Genomic DNA, 20,689 nt, shown 5'->3' on the forward strand with positions numbered 1-20,689 from the left:
AATTGTTGAACAGAGTATTCGCTATTTCTAGCAAAAATTTATTACGTAATACAACTAATCTTTCTCCTCTCTCATTACTAGTACCAAGCCCATATTCTCCCGTAAACCTTTCTCCTTCTCATTCCCCTACAAGCGCATTCCAGGCACCTATGGCTGTTAGATTTTCATCTCCTTTAACGTAATGTGTTACCCGTTCATATCCACATCTACTTTCTCTATTTCTTCATCTTCAGCTTCCGACGTCGGATGTATACATGAACTATCATTGTCAGTGATGATCTGCTGTCGATTGTGATGAGAACAACCCTATCCCTGAACTGTTTGCAGTAGCTCACTCTCTGCCCTACCTTCCTGTTCATAACGAATCCTACTCCCGTTATACCATTTCTGCTGCTGCTGATATTACCCTATACTCGTGTGACCAGAAATCCTTGTCTTCAATTTCACTCCACTATCCCCCGCAATGTCTACATTGAGCCTTAGCATTTCCCTTTTCAGATTTTCTAGCTTCCCTACCACATTGAAGCTCCTGACATTCAACGCTCCGACTCGTAGAACGTTATCTTTTTGTTGGTTACTCAGTCTTTTTCTCATGGTCATCTCGCCCTTGGCAGTCCCCTCCCAGAGAATCGAATGGAGGACAATTGCGGAATCTTTTCCCAACGGAGATATCATTACGTCATTTTTTCAATTACAAGCCACTTGTCCTGTAGTTACACATTATGTGCCTTTATCGCAGTGGTGTCTATTGCCTTCTGCATCACCATACCGTTGATCATTACTGATTCTTCCGCCCTTAGGGGCAGTTTTTCACCCCAAGGCCAAGGGAGTGTTCTGAACCTCATTCCGCTCCTCCGCCGTCTTTCACAAGGCCACTGGCACAATGAGGCTGACTTCTTATGCTGGAAGTTTTTAGCCGCCAATACTGATTATTATTCGACATTTAAGTGGCGGGGCGGAGGGGGGGGGGGGGGAAGGAGGGTTGCGAATCCGCGACCGTGGATGCTTTCATTACTAACCAAAGACGCTATTGCTAGACCATGGGATACAATAAAGAACAGACAAAGACAGTTTCCTGTCACATAAGAAAGTGCTAACACTGTAATTACGTACATTCTAATTTTAGATTAGTGCCATATGAGATCACATTTGGGAAACTCATCAAGTCAGACTAAAGTTTTCCGTGACCAGAAGAGTGTAATAAGAATTATCTGTGGTGTTAACTGAGAAACATCCAGCAGAGACGTGTTCGAGGGACTGGGGATACTAACTACTCCTTCTTCATATTGAAAACATCAGCAAGCTATCAGTTGGGAGAGGTATCGTACAAGACCACAAAAAAAGTAACTTGTCACCTAGAAAAGATAAACCGATTTTATTTAACAAGTTATGCAAACCATTGTTATGATTTTTAATACATGAAATTACATACATTAGATAAATGTAATACTTATAACAACCCAAGAAAAATGAGCAATTAACATTTAGTATTTCAAATTTGGTCAGTATTTATGAGATTTCAAATCGTGACATTGCGGTGAGTTTCACCTCACTGTGGTGGTTCTGTATTAGTATAAATTCAATAAAGCACAGTATGGATTCAAGTACTTCTGTAACAAATAGAAAAACATTACAGTTAACAAATGTTCCAGAGTAATACATCAAGCATCAACAAAACTTTTAGTTAACACTCGTAAGCACACCAGATCACGACAGGCAAAGAGCAGCTGTGAAACATAACGTACAAGTAAATCGGAGGAATGTTATCTGAACTCATATAAATAGGTAGCGATCGTATTATTACAGAGAAGAAATCTGGAACAAAGAGCCAATAATGGAATAAGGCAGAAACCAAATCTCAGCCAAAAGACAATTTAGCTATGTACACTATGTGATCAAAAGCATTCGGACACCTGGCTGAAAATGACTTAGGCGCTACCGTCTGGAGCCGAGCGACCACTACGGTCGCAGGTTCGAATCCTGCCTCGGGCATGGATGTGTATGTTTTCCTTAGGTTAGTTAGGTTTAATTAGTTCTAAGTTCTAGGCGACTGATGACCACAGAAATTAAGTCGCATAGTGCTCAGAGCCATTTTTTTTAATGACATACAAGTTCATGGCGTCCTTCATCGGTAATGCTGAATTCAATATAGTCTTGATGACAGCTTCAACTCTCGCAGGCAAACGTTGTGTCAGGTGCTGGAAGGTTTCTTGGGGAATGGCAGCCCATTCTTCACGGAGTGCGGCACTGAGGAGAGGTATCGATGTCGGTCGGTGAGGCCTGGCACGAAGTCGGCGTTCCAAAACATCCCAAAGGTGTTCTATTTGATTCCGGTTAGGTCTCTGTGCAGGCCAGTCTATTACAGGGATGTTATTGTCGTGCAACCACTCCGCCACAGGCAGTGGATTAAGAATAGTTGCTCGATCGTGTTGAAGGATGCAATCGCCATCCCTCAACTGCTCTTCAGCAGTGGGAAGCAAGAAGGTGCTTAAAACGTCAATGTAGGCCTGTGCTGTGATAGTGCCACGCAAAACAACAAGGGGTGCAAGCCCCCTCCATGAAAAACACGACCACACCATAACATCACCGCCTCCGAATTTCACTGTTGGCTCTACACATGCCGACAGGTGACGTTCACCGGGCATTCGCCATACCCACACCCTGCCATCGGAGCGCCACATTGTGTACCGTGATTCGTCACTCCAGACAACGTTTTTCCACTGTTCAATCGTCCGACGCTTACGCTCCTTACACCAAGCGAGGCATCGTTTGGCATTTACCGGCGTGATGTGTGGCTTATGAGCAGCCGCTCGACCATTAAATCCAAGCGTTCTCACCTCCCGCCTAACTGTCACAGTGCTTGCAGTGGATCTTGATGCAGTTTGGAATTCCTGTGTGATGGTCTGGATAGATATCTGCCTATTACGCATTACGTCCCTTTTCAACTGTCGGCGGTCTGTCAGTCAACAGACGAAGTCGGCCTTTACGCTTTTGTGCTGTACGTGTCCCTTCATGTTTCCACTTCACTATCACATCGGAAACAGTGGACCTAGGGATGTTTAGGAGTATGGAAATATCGTGTACAGACGTACGACACAAGTAACACCCAATCACTTGACCACATTCGAAGTCCGTGAGTTCGGCAGAGCGCTCCATTCTGCTCTCACACGATGTCTAATGATTACTGAGGCCGCTGATATAGAGTACCTGGCGGTAGGTGGCAGCACAATACACCTAATATGAAAAAAGTACGTTTTTGGAGGTGTCCGGATACTTTTTATCACATAGTGTATGTACCTTAAGTTATGATAATTGAGACTAGTTCTGTGAATGAATGCAGAAATAAAATTTAAGCAACAACGCTCGCATATGTTAACTTAAAATAACAGATAGCAAAACTAAACTTATATTAATAGTGAGTACAAAACAAATTACACACAGCCAGAACAGACTGTATTCATAAAGTAATAACAGGGCTCAAACCTGACATACCGGAACTAGACAACCCACCCATAATAACTGTGGCATAAGCAAATTTAGCAAAGTAAGTAGCAAGTTGGAACCGGTAAACTCTTTAAAGTAACCACAACACAGCGGATAGCCACTAATAACTGTTCATACAGTCTACACCCTAAGATGCTCATTAAATAAATCCAATAAGCTCCGATGACTACTTCTCACTAATCCAGCCTTGCACGTGAATTCTGTAGACACAGATAGCAGACAGGTCGTCTTCCACCAGATCCGCGCGAGCATCTAAGATGGTAGAATAGAGAATCACACAACTGCTCAAAATCACATTCAGCTACAGCAAATGTTAAAAGTATCCACTTACTACAGTACTGGAAGCACTCGTCCTATAAAGGTGATCCTGCTGTTGTCGGTAGTAGATGACTTAGAGCGAGCTCTTGCGCAATGCCATTAAGTCAGCGTGAGGGCACACGCTCCTGGTGGGATGCGAAGGAAAACATTCCTTACCTATACAGGCAAAAAGATTATACCATCTTTCGAGTTCATATCGAAGCACTGCGTGTATCACATATACTTATTTCTTAATGAAATTCGTTGTAAATAATATCTATTTTTCAGACTAACAACTCGGTTCCTGAAATCGAAACTAGGAGTAAGAAATTTAAAGACACTTATTTTCTTGTATAGCTTTCCTCGGTATATGTGAACACGCGTTTATATTAACTTACCAGCAACTATAAAAAGTTAAGTAACATACCAATAATGTTCAGTTTAAGAGGAGCCTAAAAGATTAATTTGCGGTCAGCTCCTCCTGGACCGTTGGAAATGACCCAGTTGATATGTATATACTTTTAAAAATATTAAGTAATATGTTACATAAAATCTGATTTCAGAATATCTTCAGTTTTGCAATTTGGTCAATGCAAACAAGTGCTGTAAACTCTTTCTTTCGTTTAATAATGCGTGGCTACAATAGCTCAAGAATTATGATTTAAACCAAAGTGTAGTATTCATTTACATGTTTTGTGACAGATTTCTTATTACGTCTTAAATGAAGATATGTTTAAAATATTTTGACTTATTCCATACGGATGAAGACCATACCCTTCAGTATCTGTGCAGCTGAAATCTTTTTCAAAAATGTATTATTTATTCTTGCATAATGACATGCTCTACATTACTGAGTATCTCCTCTGTATGTATACAGGTCAAAAAAGGATGTCCGATCTATAGTATCAAATCATCCTGTATTTACTTTCCAAAATAATACCTGTGAAATATCTGATCATCTACTTATTCAAGCAAGAGCGATGAAGGATTTATTTTTTCTCCTTTATTTTCAGATACGTCAGGCTTATTTGATCTCGGAAAGACAAACGATTTTCAAATGTTCGTCGAGCTGGTCAACTACGGAGTAAACTCGTGCGAGGTCTACCTTCAAGATGAAAACTTTAAGCGGCTGCTCAACTCTGATGACAAGTTCGACGTCATGATCATGGAAGAATTCTTCTGCGAGTGCTTCCTGCCCCTGGCACACAAATTCGATATTCCCGTGATAGGATTCACCACGTTCGCGCCGAGTGCGTGGCAAGGTGACATTGTCGGAAATCCAAGTCCATATTCTTACGTACCTGACACGTTTCTTACTTACACCGATCACATGACTTTCTTCGAGAGATTGCACAACACCTTGTACGTATTGTTTTGTAAGGTGATTCGCGAGATGTACATGATGCCCAGGCAGGAAGCCCTGGTGCAGAAGTACTTGCCCGATCTGAAGATGCCGAGTCTATTCGAGATGGAAAAGAGGACTTCCATGGTGCTCACCAACAGCCACTTTAGTTTGTTCTACCCGAAACCGCTTGTACCTGCCATGGTCGAAGTTGGGGGGATGCATGTCAGTCCACCGAAAAAGCTGCCACAGGTGAGTCCTCTTTTTATATGATCTGAAAGTGCACTGTCTACAAAATTTATTGATGAGCCCAAAACATTATGTGACCCGCCTAATAGATTATTGGTCCACCTATGGAACGGAGTTCAGCTGCTATTCTGCGTATCATGGATCCGATAACTGTAGTCTGCTTGTAAATAATGTATCTTTCCCTTTATTTTGTCTCTACTGCCTTCATGACTTAAGACTGCAGGCCAGTCAACATTGTGAAAGGCTTTCTCTAAACCAACAAATGCTATTAATGTACATCTGCGTTCCTTCAGCTTATATTCTAAGATGAGTTGTAGGGTCAATGTTGCCTCGTATGTTCCTATATTTCTCCAGAATTACGACTGATTCTCGAGTTTGGCTTTTATCAGCATTTACGCTGTTCTGTAATTAATTCGCGTCAGTGTTTTGCAGACACGACGTATTAAAATGATTTTTCATGATGTTTATACCTGTCAACACCTGCCTTCTTTGGAATAGGAATTACTACATTCTTCCTATAGTCGCGGGGTATTTTGCCTTCTTGCGCCCCAGAATAGTATTTCGGGCGAATGTGAAAATTTTTTAAAAGTTTTCCCTAGGGCGCCAGCGGCAGAGTTGAAGCATAACAGCAGCTTAATTGCACGCATCATCCAAATTAGAGGATCAAGGTAACGATGCAGAAGAGTGGCTTCACGGAGAGGGGAGCATAGCATCATACCCTTGACCCTGGGCAGTGAAGTAAGAGAAAAAGTGGCTTTACAGCTCACAGATGCTGCAGAAATAACTGAACTGAAAGCCTGAAGAGAGGAGTTGGGACAACACGGCGCGGCTAGTGTCCTTTTGCTCGAATGCCTGCGGGAGCTGCGAAAGAAGACAGCCGTGTATCCAATAAGTGTATATTCTTCCGACGACTGACATGTCTTCACCACTACTCTCTACGCCATTCCAGCGGTCATAGAAGCCACAGCTCTGGTTATCTCTAGCCTGCCTGATATATCGTACACAATGTAGAATAGCTTTTCAAGCCAGGATCTCCCAAGGATCTGAAAAATACTGATGGAATGTCATGTGCTCCAGAGGACTCGTTTCCACTTGGGTGTTTCAGAGCTGTGTCAAATTCTTCTCTCAGTATTAAATCTCGTATCTCATCTTAATTTACTTCCTCTTCTTTTTCTGTAATATTGTTTTCAAGTTTGTTTCCCTTTTATAGGCCCTCTAAACATTCCTTCCACGTTTCAGCTTTCCCTGCCCTTGTTTATTACTGGCTTCCCACCTGAGCTTTTGATATTCATATAGCTGCTTCTTATCTCTCTTTTCCTTATTCGCTGATCTGTCTCGCATAATCGCAATTGTTTCTACAGTCTTGCATTTCTCGTCTGGTCATTCCTACTCTGGCGGTTTGTGCTTTCTGTCAACCTCGTTGGACGACTGTAATCCCTTTCACCTGCTTCATTTGCTGCGTTTTTCAATTTTCTCGTTTCCTCTGAGTTAGTGCTAAGTGCGTTATCCAAGAATTGGTACTGGACCTTCGCTTATTTTATTTTCCACTGCCTCCAGTACTTTACGTAACAAAAGTACTCTTTCGCCTCATATTGTGTTATTTCAGTCAATCATTGCGCAGTGCTCCCGTTCAAAGTATTAACAACCTCTGGTTATTTACACTTATCCAGGCCCCATTTTATTTCCCTACCTTTCTGCAATTTCTTCAGTTTCGGTGTGGAGTTCATTACCTGTAAATTACGGTCACAGTCTACATATGACTCTGAAAGTGTTTTGTAGTCTAAAATTTGATGTCTCTGTGTTATCATTGTGTAATCTGTGTGAACCCTTCTCCACATCTCACCTACATACGCAACACCTCTTTACAATTTATAATCCAAGTATTAGCACTGATTAAAAAATGGTGCTTGGTGAAAAATTACGCCAGTTGGCTTCTGCTTTCAGTCCACGGTCTCAGACTATTTTTGCTCTTCATCCACTGCTTATTACTGTAATCCTCTCCTAAATTACAATTAAATTTTCTTCTCTCTTAGCTATTTGCATAACTTATTTTATCTCATGTGTATTCTTTCTATCTCTTCCTCATCTGCAGAGCTAGTGGGCATCCAAAAATGTAGTAATGTGGTGGGCTTTGGCTTTATATCTATCTTTTTTACTATAACGAGTTTACTATGATATTCATGGTGGATTACCCACGAATTTTTTTCTTGTTCATTATTAATCCTACTTCTGTAGCATACGTATTTGATTTTCTATTGATAAGCCTGCACTGGGCTCACCAGGAGTCCTTTTCTTCCAGCCACTGCACTCACTAATGACCACTATATCTACCTTTAACCTATTCATCTCCCTTTCCGAATTCTCTAACGTATCTACAACATTATGGATTCTACAGTTGCATGCCCTGACTCACTGAACACGAGTTTTGTCTCTCCTGGCAGCAACAACTTCCTCAATAGTCCCCACTCAGAGGTCAGTATGGAGGGCTATATTACCTCCAAGATATTTTACTCACGAGATGACATCGCCATTAAGATTCAGTGCCACATACTGGCTGTAGCTTTCCCTTGCTGTCAGTCACTTGAGGTACTATCAGAGCACGGTCTTGTTGGCTAATATTATGAAGCCAGATCAGTCAATCATTGAGACCAGTGCCCCTGGTCAACTAAAGACTGCTGCTGCTGTTCAAGAACTACGTGTCTATTTATCCTCTTCAGAGATTTCCCTCCAATGAGATTGCACATATGGTACAGCTATCTATATCTCAAAAATTGTTCAAATGACTCTGAGCACTATGCGACTTAACTTCTGAGGTCATCAGTCGCCTAGAACTTAGAACTAATTAAACCTAACTAACCTAAGGACATCACACACATCCGTGCCCGAGGCAGGATTCGAACCTGCGACCACAAAAGTCTCAGTACTGTCGACCAAAGTCTTAGTTCTGTTGTCTGAAGTCTCAGTACTGTCAACTATGGTCTCAGTACTGATGACGGATGTCTCAGTACTTTCAAATAAGTTCTCACTATTGTCGACTAAGGTCTCAGTGCTGTCGACTAAGGTCTCAGTACAGTCAACTATGTTTTCAGTACTGTCAACTAAGGTCTCAGTGCTGTCCATTAAGGTCTCAGTACTATTCATCAAGGTTTCATTTCTCTCCAACCAGGTCTCAAAGCTGTCCATTTGGATCTCAGTATTTTCCATCTAGGTCCTAGTACTCCCCATGTAAGTCCCACTGCTTTCTATCTATCTCAGAGTACTGTCAACCTACATTTCAGTACTGTTCCTATGTCCCAGTTTTTCCATTTAGGTCTCAGAACTGTCCACCTAGGTATCAGTAAATTCCATCTACTTCCCAGTACTGCCCATCTGAATCTCACTACTCCATCTAGGCCAGAGTTCTACCCATCTTTATTTCATTACTGTCTTGCCCATCTAGGTCTCAATACTGTCCACCTACATCTAAGTAATATCCATCTGGTTTTCAGTACTGTCCACCTAGGTAAAAAATGTGTTTTATCCAGAGGAAACTTACATATGGGGATATGACTTGGCCATGTTTCTATTTAAAAGAAAGGGTGACAGGGTTGCTCATTTCATTTGTTTTCAGTTTCGTTTGCTACTGGTCCAATACCCTTTTACAATTTCCCTCATTAAACACATAAACAGTTATATATTGTTTTAAATTGTACAACAGGAAACGCTAGCGTTTCTCTGTAAACATGTAGCAATGATTCATGTGCCAAGGAAATAAAATTCAACAGCTACTGTCGTGTACCTCTCCCAGAAATTTAGCTGAGAAATCCTTCTAAGTTTTGCATTTTCTATCGTTGAAAGGTGATAGAATGGGAGCATAAGGATAGGCAGCATAGGGTGAGATCAAACTAGAGATTACGCATAAAAAAGATGGCTATATTTAATGCTATCTCTATAGCTTGACAATTTCACAAAACAATTCAAATATTCCACAAAAAGAACGTTAATAAAAATCGGTCCCTTGGGTGTAGCAAGAAGTGTTCTTTCACCGGTGCATCAGCAGAAACAGCTCACAAGCAGACTAGAATACCGATTACGTGGGTTTCCAGAAACGGAATAATTCTGCATCACAATTCGTTCAATCAATCACCTTGAAAGCTACAGGAATTCCTACCGATACACATCAATATCAGAGACCAACAAGGACAGGAGCGGGCGGGTCATAGTTTAATAGTTAAGTCCCAACTCTCCCAGAAAAGCTATGTTAAATTCAGTAAATTCCAACTCCTGAAAATTCCTATTTGCATTTAGGGCTTCGTTTCACTCGAAATCATTTGTACTATTGAAAGTAGCTATTCACTATGGGGGCCTTTGAATTGCCTGCACATGATTGCACACTCATACAAAGAAATGGTCAATCACGAATATGCATTACATTTCGTAAAGTCACCACACAAATGAGAATTCTTCTCTCCACAGCCCTCTGAGTTTCTGAATGGAGATAATCTGCTTGCATTGAACGGACTTGACTGCACCTGGTTGAGTGCTCACACAAAGGACTAATTCAATAGGCAAAGGAAATATCTTTGAAACCATGATAAAGTCAACATAAAACATATGCAAACATTACAGGGAAATCGTTGAATGCGATTGAACTAATATACTCTTAGGATCTTTCACAACTGTACAGGATTTGTATAAAAGTGCAAGAGTCTGTCACTCATGGACTATGAACCTAACTGAAATTAGAAAACTACGAAGAACTCCATTCGTCCATTGTTTTTTTACGGCGCAAAATGATGTGCATTAGTTAGCAAGTTAAGAGACTACAGAGGCTATTAATGAATCTGTTGAAAACACATGGTCACTCTTGTCCAGAAAAAAGCCCAGTTACAAATTCATGCATCGCACCTGGATTTTACTGAAATAACTGCAAAATCCGAACCAAACTATTCCCCATCACATGACTGAAATAAACGAACTTGTTCCCTAGCCGTATTTGCCAATCAAGCCTCAGAGAGAAACTTTGAGGCTGTCTAAAGTTCTGTTTCGAGAAACGAGCATACTTGCGGTTCAGAGGCAGGACCAAGAGCGTCTGTAAGGTGGGCCTTGCTGCGGCGGGGTGGGGGTAAGCTTTTGCTTCCCGAGTTTAAGCAACTGTACACACACAAAATAGTCGTAAACTCTGAACAGACAGAAAGATGCACTATTGATTATCTGTGATAGCACCCAAGGAAGGTTGATACAACTTTAAAGATGGGTGGATCTCTCTAACAACCAGTGATTATAGTGCACATACGCGAATTTTAAAGACTTAAACCATGAAAAAATGTACCGAATCCAAAACTTTTGAATAACTTGCAATTCATTTGGGTAGCTAAACTGTTGTAGATGTAGTTGTTACACAAGTGACTAACAGAGGAAAGAAAATCAAGGCAATGTAGGTTCTTGTGTTAAAGACGAGTTTCATCCATTGGGACTTTAATTTGTTGACATGACATATTTTATAACAATTCCTAAAGCTCAGCTCTTATGGCAATTTTTCAATACTGTATATTTTTTTAACAATGAAACAGTTTCATTTTATTCCCTGTTGTCACCACAAAAATGCGATGTGGCAACTGTATGACGAAAACAAGCATTTTTCTAACACAAGGCAGTTCAGATAAAGGAAAAAGCAATGCATTCAAACACTTCAGAGTAATTACTAGTTTTATTTAGGCAGAACTGGGATGGAGTAAGAAATGGTTGTAGGTGTTGTTTTGCATATTGTGCTGTGAATTAGATTTCTTGATCAAAAACGAATTGATGCACACTGAAATTATACAAATGTCTGAGTTCTAACAATGCTTCTCTGATGATAAATCTGAAATGGCAAAGAGTTATCGGGTGGCGTCCGAATTATATTAACAGTATTATGAAATGCATTCGCATGCTGTGCAAATGATCCTGCAGAGGCTATATGGTTTATTAGTAGCACATGAGAAGTTCTGGATTTCCTTCTTTATGCGAGCAGTCATCTTAACTGCATCAGCCATCTGAGTATGCCTTCAGGACCGACCAAAACTTCTATATGTTCTAGCGTCTACTGCTCGTAGTGCTCTCATCAACCATGCTTGGTCCTTTTAATTTCTTTTAAGCAACAACAGTAGACTGCAGTGCTCTTCACACCAGAAAAATACCAAAAAAACTCAGTTCCCGGCCCTATTCCTTCAGGTACCAACAATCAAATCACCATCATAAACATCAATACACTGAGGCACAGTCCTATTCTTTTAGACACTGGCATGTATAAAAAATCAACTCACTAGAACAAGTATAAGCACAAAATAATGTTCTGTGCTTCTGCCCAACTCCTGTCAATGACAATGATCGCATAATTAACTTCAAAATAATCTTTCAAGCAAACATGAGCACCACCACAGTCTGAAGAAATTGTTATATAATATAAATAAGCATCATTGAAACAGAACCCATATCAGATCTAATTCCCAATTATTCTTTATTTTAGACTTATCATGCGTCACACAAACCACAGTGATTCATTTTTACTCTAATATCACATCAATATACATACAAATATCACATATGGCCATCCTCTTCACGCAAATCTCACACAAAACACACTTATAATAAAAAATGGATTCTCATACAAAGGACTGAGGAAACAGCACAGAAAATAAAAAATTAAATATGCACTATCTCAGCTGCAGTAACTTCATGCTCACTAGGTACATCATACACAGTTAAGTGTTTGCCCCTGATAGTTAAGATAGTAAACTGATTTCATATAAAATCCACATTTGTCCTCATAGCATACACTCATGTTGTACAGACCGAAAGACAACCAGAAATGAGATCAATATTACCTTATTAACATACAAGGACAGAAACATCCCTTCAGCCAGACAGATGAATAAACATGAAATCAGACTAGAAAATTGAATATATGTAAGTCTTCACACATGTCCAGTTATGTTTACATGTATCTCTCGAATTCATGATGATGTGTCGCAACTCAAGATTCACAATAAAGAAAAAGCTCATCATCATGTATCATCTCACTATATCACACAGTATTAACCAATATCCAATAACACATCAAAATATTCATGAAAATCAAATGAGAAGGCAACTGTGGTAACTCAGCACAACATATTCATCAAACCATACACAATACAAAGAAGTAATTGCATAAAACATATAGAACAAATACTTCATAACTGAACAAAAATAAGAAAAATATACAACAAAAACAGGTGGAAAGCACAGTCCTCATCTAATCATCATGTGGTAGAGTCTTGCACACTCTCTCATTACATACTCCTAAGCTCATGGAGAGAACTACATAACACATGACATACCTCATTAACAGAAGGATATCCTAACATACGAAAAACATACATCAAGAAGGGCAGATTTTAGCCACCTGGGATGTAGGAGACACTGAAGCTGTCTATTTATTCATATAACTGTAACTAGACGTTTACAGAAACACTAAGTAATATACAATGAATACATAATCAGAAGTATAGTATCTTCACATTTCCTGATACTGAGCAAAGCATTGGACTCAGTGCAAACATTACATTTGTATCTTGTTTTTCTGCCATTGGGTTCCACAGCTTTTACTTGTGATACCACATGACCTGAAACATGAAGCAGTACCTCTTGAAAACCTCTCATAGAAAAGTCAAACAATCCCACACATATGAGAATCCCAGTTCTCCTAGTACCAACCCAATGGTTCTATTCATACACTGCCTCTCATCCACCTGGCAACAGAAATAGACATATTTTAAGTTTTTGGAAAGACATGACATGTTTGGAAACTCCCTCCCGTATTACTACAGTATTAAAAAACTTATAAATGGGCTCAACACAAGGAGCCACAGTAGCAGAGAACTCACTTTGCCTTACGAAAGTTTTATCTTGTATATCCTTACTTACTAAAAATTCAGTAACAAAAATACATGTATTGTCAACAAAGGGAGTTACAGCAGTTGCAAACTTACCTTGAGGCACTAAAATTTCGGTTAGTACTTCCTTTTTTAGTATTAATTCACTTTCAATGCAGCCACTGGCAAATTTCACACATGGTTCATCCGGTTTCCCCACAATCATTCCGACTTGTGAATCACTTTCTTTTACTGTAAACAATCCTAACTCACCTCTGATTTAACATGTACTGTGTGTTCACCAGTTTGAACCACAAGCTCGTCCTGAACAGCTGTCACTTCCTCTAAATCACAAACACTGACTAATAATTAGTCATCTGCCCTCTGTTCAACATTACCAGCCAGCTGTTCTACAAGAACCCAGTTTATCAGCCTTTGTGTCAGCAATCTCTACCTCATCTTCGTTCTCTGAAATTCCCTTTTCTGTATTGACCTTTGATTCTTCAGCCTCTAGATCAAGGCTTTGCAACACAGTGTGGGATTAGACACTTGATTCAGGGTTCGACATACAACCTCTGGACTCAGGCTAGTCTCCAACCTCTCTCACAAATTTGTCTTATCTTCCACACATTCATCTCTTAAAACATGTCAATACTCATGTAATGATTTATTTTGCTTGTCCATAATGTCTTTTAATTTAATTTAATTTGACCCTCTTCTTCACAGTAGAAATTCTCCCATCATATTCTGTTTGTAAGGCTTCTCTCATCTGATGCGTGAGTACACTAAATCAGTCTGAAATGACTTTCTCAATAGATTAAAATTTACGTTTAAATTTTGGATTGTGCTTTAATGCATGTACACTAGCTTTCTGTTTCCTTGAATTAGCCTCTACTCGTTAACTTAACCTGTCTATACTAGACTACTCTTCCTGAATAAAGGCTTTCTGTTTCCTGCCTTTGTTCTTTAAAACTAGTCTACCTCTACCATTTCTCTCACTAGCCTCTAACTTTCCCTCATGTTCTCTTGTACTAAGTTTCTGTTGTTCCTTCATTTCAGCCACACTATTCCCTAACATATTTCCCAGAGTTTGCACCAGTGCATTTAACAAATCCTGGTTAAGGGTACTTTTTAGCACTGAACCAAGAATAAATAAATTTATTATGAACAATAAAATTGTGTACTGCAGTATATTCAGCACCTTTAACACTTGCAAAAATGATTCTATACACAGTTACACTCATAATCATACTCAAATTGGTTATAATCATTGTGGGGGGGGGGGAGGTTGGAGGGGAGAAGTGGTGTTCATAGTTAACAATCCTCATCCCCAATTAAGTATGATCACTGAACTGTTGAGTAAAGTCATGAAATTACTACTTGTAATAGGTCAACTGAACTCCAGTAATGTGTCCCATTAAAAGTTCTACAGTTGTGACTAGCAAAAGATGCATAGAAAATCTGCATGGCAGATGTGTAATATATGTGATACAGCCCATCAAGCAAAAATAAAAATCTGGACCCTACAAAAGAAAATGTATAACCTATCAGTAACTAAACTAACCTTAATTACAGCAGGAAGAAGCAGGATTTTAATGCAATGTGTTGTATAGTCCCATGTGGGTCCTATGTAAACAAAGGGATTATCAATTCACTATTTTCAAATTAGTAAACAAAATTATTAATGGTGGTAAGTGTTATTAAAAATTAAATACCTTTTAGTGTTTTACACACAATATCAATAAGCATAGGCCTATACTTCTAACTGTTGTTTAATGTACTTGTTTTTATAAAACTTCACTGTCCTCATCCTGATCTCTAATAAAACAGGGGCATGTGGTGCGCTTCTGCAATGTGAAGGTATTGATAATTTCACTGACATCAATGGATCTAGCTCTCACTTTCCATACTGAGGAGGCTGATTTCGATAAGACTTCCTTGAGTCACAGAATTCTATAGTTCTTTGTAAGACGATCTTCGAAAATGTGTGTCAGCTAAAGAAACAGTGTCAGGAATAGTCAAAAACGGGTAAAACCATGAAACACTAGCAGTTACGATTGAATTCTCTATTACTAATAGTTTTGTTAGGCCAACTTCAGAGGTTAATGACGATATATTTTTTCTTACTTTTCTTGAAACCTATTACCTAGTCTAGTAATTCAGTGTATAAATTCTGCTAATATTCGTTTTTAAGAATTACTGCTGCATTGTGAGTCTCCTCGGTGGAAGCGTAATTTAGAAATTTTGGGAAAATAATTTTGAAGAAATGGTTAACATTAGGCATACTGTCAAATCTGCTTTTTAACTTAGCTACAATAATGCCTCGACAGTCATTAAAAGCACTACTTCTGAAATACATGCTCCAATCTTCTAACCGCTCGTCCTAACACAGTTCATAAAAAACCTTTTTTCACTTTTCGAATTCTTTTATTTGTATATAACATTAAAATGTCACATTTATTAGCCAAATATGCAGCTGACGACATTGCTTCTTCAAACTTTTTTTAAAATCAAGATAAATTATCAGCTCCATTCTGAACCAGAGAACACACTTTATGAAGCTCTACATTTTCTGAATCTGTAATTAGAGATGCAAAATTAATACATTCTAGAATCTTTGATTGCAGCACTTTCTGAAAAATGAATTTAAATTTTTATTACAGTTTTTCTCAAAACAACAGCTTGTTTTCTTTCTTCCCTTTTCTTGGATATCAATATTATTTGTAACAGAGCCTTAAGTAAATTAACACAAGTGTGATGAAGGGCTTTCACAAACTGTTATTTCGAAGCTGCTAGATAATACCGAAAGTTCGCATCTTTTTATACTGTGAAGAAAAGATACAACTATTCTACAAGCAGTATCGCTATGTACTAGATTTAAAGTGTGCACTGCACATGAACATTGTTTGTAGTTCTGTGTCTTCACTTTTTTTATTCCTAATACACTTAGATATTTTATTTCAAAAAACCTAAAAGTGAACAATGGAAAATCCAGGATGGAATCTAACAATATTTTGAGAAGGAAAATTGCTACTCACCATATAGCAGACATGCTGAGTCACAGATAGGCACAACAAAAGACTCACAATTAAAGCATTCGACCATTAATGCCTTTGTCAACACTAGATACATACAAACATACACACATGCATACATGCACACACACACACACACACACACACACACACACACACACACACACACAAATGCAACATGCACAAATAACTGCAGTCTCTTTTCAGTTGCCTGAGACTGCAGTCATGTGTTGCATTGTGAGTCTTTTTGTTGTGCCTATCTGCGACTCAGCATCTCCACTATATGGTGTCAGCAACAAACCTAAAAAGCGTTCATTTATCTTCACAAGGCTTTCCAGTGACATTATGTGACCTGTTATACACATAATTATCTGAGTTAAGGGATCACTTTTTGTAATGTCCTATGTTGTATATGTAATAATAGAAAAGAATGGGGTAGCTTTAACGTCATTACTAATTTCTTTTTCAGTTGTGTGCGATAGCACATTTGTTAACTCATTTTGAATTGAAGGGTTGAGTTGCTTTACATATATTTTGGTTTATTTATTAAAATACTGAGAAGGCTGAGTTCACTAAGATTTTATTGAGTCACAGAATTCCACAGATAGTTCTTTATAAAATGAGCTTCGAAAATGAGTGTCAGCTGAAGAATGGGTAACAGGAATAGTTAAGAACAAGCAAAGTACTGAAACGCTGGCACCTATGACTGAATTAACTATTACTAATAGGTTTGTTAGGTCAGCTACAAACGTCAGTGAAAGTGTTTTTTTCACAGTGGAAACTGATTCATACTCTGCGACAAATTCGACAACTAATAAAATGTTTCCACTATTGAATTTCGCAATTTCCTCCCAAAGTCCCCAAAGTACTATATTACTGGACACCCTTATAAATGAAACATAGTCTACAGAATTTGGTTAAGGATGTGTTTCCATATGCTGTCATTTTTCTTTAGTTCTGAATCTCTATGCATGTCAACCGTATTTTCTTTATACCATGAATTGAAAACAAAACATGCATTCAAAGGTACATAACTAGTTTCGAGTCCCAATATACTTTTCATCACCCATATCCAGTCTTGAACTCCTTGCCATTAAGATGACAACAGCTTCTGTCCTCCAAAGAGCCAACACAGTCTACAGTAAGCAAAAGTCATTTTTAGGTGAATCTGACAACAATTCTCTCCAAATTCCTGGAGGTGCGATTCACCTGTTTTACTGTTCAGCATTTTTGGGAAGTAGATGCTCTACCCATTAAGGATTTTGTCCAACAAAGAATTTTTTAGTATCTTCATTTACACACTGATAATCTTCAGGATCATTTGAATAGTCTGCGATGCTACTAGACCACTATAAAATCTTCTCGGTTTACATGCTGCATCAGTTTGAATAAAACACTCGAGCAGTTGTTAGCTGTCTCTGCCATCGTCATCAGAAGTTGAAATCACCGAAAGTTACAATGAATTCAACTCTTGATGACGATGGCGGAGACAGCTATCAAAGGCTCGAGTGTTTCATTTGAAATGACTTGGCCTAATTATATTTATGGCGATTTTGGTACAATATCCTTTTTTGCTTTCTCAAATGTTTTTATCACTTTCCAGTTCATAAACGCAATCACTTGTGACAATGCAGGCTTGGTAACCGTTGATCTAACACTACTTACAGGAAGAGAAAAAAATTACTTATTTTTACTAATTTGTTTTTCTTTTTCCAACTCTCGCTTCTTCTTTCTTTTTTATGGGCTACTTAAATGTTCATACTTAGCTTTAAAAGGTTTCATTTTTTTGTAAAATGCAAAAAAAGTTCAACTTTATAATGTTCAAGTCAAGTTTTAAAAATACCACACCACTTAACACTTGTTATTGGCTTCCCATGAAGAGAGCTAGTGTGCAACTGACTTGGCTGTTGAGTGTTCATCACTACATAACACCATGTTATTAGATAAGTGACATTGTTGTCAAATGAAGGTGTGAGCAAAGTTAAATGTTTGGGAAAACTGTGCATAAGACAAGCTTAGTTACACTAAACATCAGGAAAAAACAATGTACCACGTAAATGTAGTAATTTGATATATATCTACATTGTTGTCATTGTTTTGTAATAACTAATATGGACCACTCGTTTGTGATAACTGAGGAATGTGCTACAAACCAAGTGTTCTGAGAGACAGTAAGGACAAGCATTGTTTACACACACTTACAGCTTGTTAAACTCAACTCAATGATTCTACAATAGTACTATGATCTGATCATTACTGTACACATTGACATTTGAGTTCACTATTTATCTTATCCATATTTCTCTATTATATTTGCATATATTTCAAATTTTTTGTATTCATTTTTAACTTTGATAATAATAACAATAATATATCATTTTCGTTTCTGTGGGCCCCTAAACTACTGGGCACAACTGCATTGCAGGCCCCATAGTCCCTAACATTACACCCCTCCTACATAAATATTCTAATGCACAGAAACAATATTAATCAGTTAAATCAAGACTCTGAACCTTAGATCTAGTACAATCAAAAACAGTTAACTCAAAGCAATGTTTCTTTCCCCAAATAGAGCAAAGAACTCTTGCAATTACGATGCCAGAATAGAAACTTCAGGGCACTTACCAATAGTAAACTTACATCGCATCAAGTCAAAGGCAAAAATGCCATTCTACTGAACAACATGCTAGTATTACCTCACATCTGATTGTGAAATATGCCTCACTCGTCAACTGTATCTCACAGAAAGAAAATTCTGCCACCGAATCATCAGTCTTCCATACATTTATCCATACATCAGTATTGCAGTAAATTCTGACAAAATTCTCAAGTGAATTCCTTTTCCAAAATAATCATTCATCAATAATTTTCAACTTCATGAAGCAGTGAAGGACCTCAGTATGAATATAAAATCTCTATTCCACACTTAAGCACAAAATAAAACCGCAGATTTCCTTCACAGTATGACACACAAAGATACTTAACTCCAATTTAAATGTAAGAAGAAAGCAAAGAAATTTTTCCGTCCAATCTCATCAGTGAAATAATTTTATCAACAAATCTAGCTTCATTAAACAGTTTCACATTTGAATAAACAAATACAAGCAGCACAGGCATAATGTAGAAGCATAGCAAGAAATATTTTGTGTATTGATTGATAAATGCAGCACAAGAATTAATCCTTAGTCTCAACAGTTGTTAACTAATATGCATAAATGTATCCTGTTTGGTTAAGTACTTCATTCAAGAGCAATAATTGACTTTAACTGGTCCAAAACTACTCACAAAATATGAATCTAGCAATAAGAATAACAATACAGGGAACAGCTCCAATACAGCATACAAAGTTTCTTAACTGCCCCACATGTGACAGAAGTTCCCAACTTTCTATAAATGAATGACACAGAATCTCAAGTCTCCCATAAAATAACACACACTGAATATACTTGCAAACAATCAAACATCACTTGAAAATGCAATAAGCTTCACGTAAGAAGAGGCAACGAAATCAATCCAAATGGTGTATAAGGTAGTCACTGAGTTTCATATTAATGGAAAGGGCACATAAATGTATTTGTTACACTATCCTGAAAATATAAAATCGTGTAATTTGAGTTCAAGCTTAATACTATGACATACATAACATTCCTTGCAAAACGCTACAGTCCCTTGAACAAGATAATTATGAAATGACTCCTGCAGCAACTGAGTGATCATAAGCAGCCAAATTCTAAATCGCGCTGAACATAAGAGATGAAATGATGCAAATCACAGCTAAAGAAATATCAGAAAATTACAGGAAAGTACATCTGGCAGCCTATCCCCATGAACCATGGACCTTGCCGTCGGTGGGGAGGCTTGCGTGCCTCAGCGATACAGATGGTCGTACCGTAGGTGCAACCACAATGGAGGGGTATCTGTTGAGAGGCCAGACAAACGTGTGGTTCCTGAAGAGGGGCAGCAGCCTTTTCAGTAGTTGCAGGGGCAACAGTCTGGATGATTGACTGATCTGGCCTTGCAACATTAACCAAAACAGCCTTGCTGTGCTGATACTGCGAATGGCTGAAAGCAAGGGGAACCTACAGCTGTAATTTTTCCAAGGGCATGCAGCTTTACTGTATGGTTAAATGATGATGGCGTCCTCTTGGGTAAAATATTCCGGAGGTAAAATAGTCCCCCATTCGGATCTCCGGGCGAGGACTACTCAAGAGGACATCGTTATCAGGAGAAAGCAAACTGGCGTTCTACGGATCGGAGCGTGGAATGTCAGATCCCTTAATCGGGCAGGTAGGTTAGAAAATTTAAAAAGGGAAATGGATAGGTTAAAGTTAGATATAGTGGGAATTAGTGACGTTCGGTGGCAGGAGGAAAAAGACTTTTGGTCAGGT

At 38.5% G+C, this 20,689-nt stretch overlaps 1 protein-coding gene across 1 annotated transcript in view; it reads left to right on the forward strand.

The window, feature by feature from the left end:
- The window catches only part of LOC126202882 (UDP-glycosyltransferase UGT5-like), a 126,749-nt gene that overhangs the window by 48,777 nt on the left and 57,283 nt on the right, over nt 1–20,689 (forward strand). Inside the window, exon 3 of the mRNA XM_049936940.1 lies at nt 4,815–5,395. Within this exon, the coding sequence (XP_049792897.1) occupies nt 4,815–5,395 (581 nt within the window). The remainder of the gene's footprint in view (nt 1–4,814; nt 5,396–20,689) is intronic.

The sequence above is a fragment of the Schistocerca nitens genome, chromosome 9 (genome assembly GCF_023898315.1).
Source record: "Schistocerca nitens isolate TAMUIC-IGC-003100 chromosome 9, iqSchNite1.1, whole genome shotgun sequence".
In the NCBI taxonomy this organism is placed as follows: domain Eukaryota; kingdom Metazoa; phylum Arthropoda; class Insecta; order Orthoptera; family Acrididae; genus Schistocerca; species Schistocerca nitens.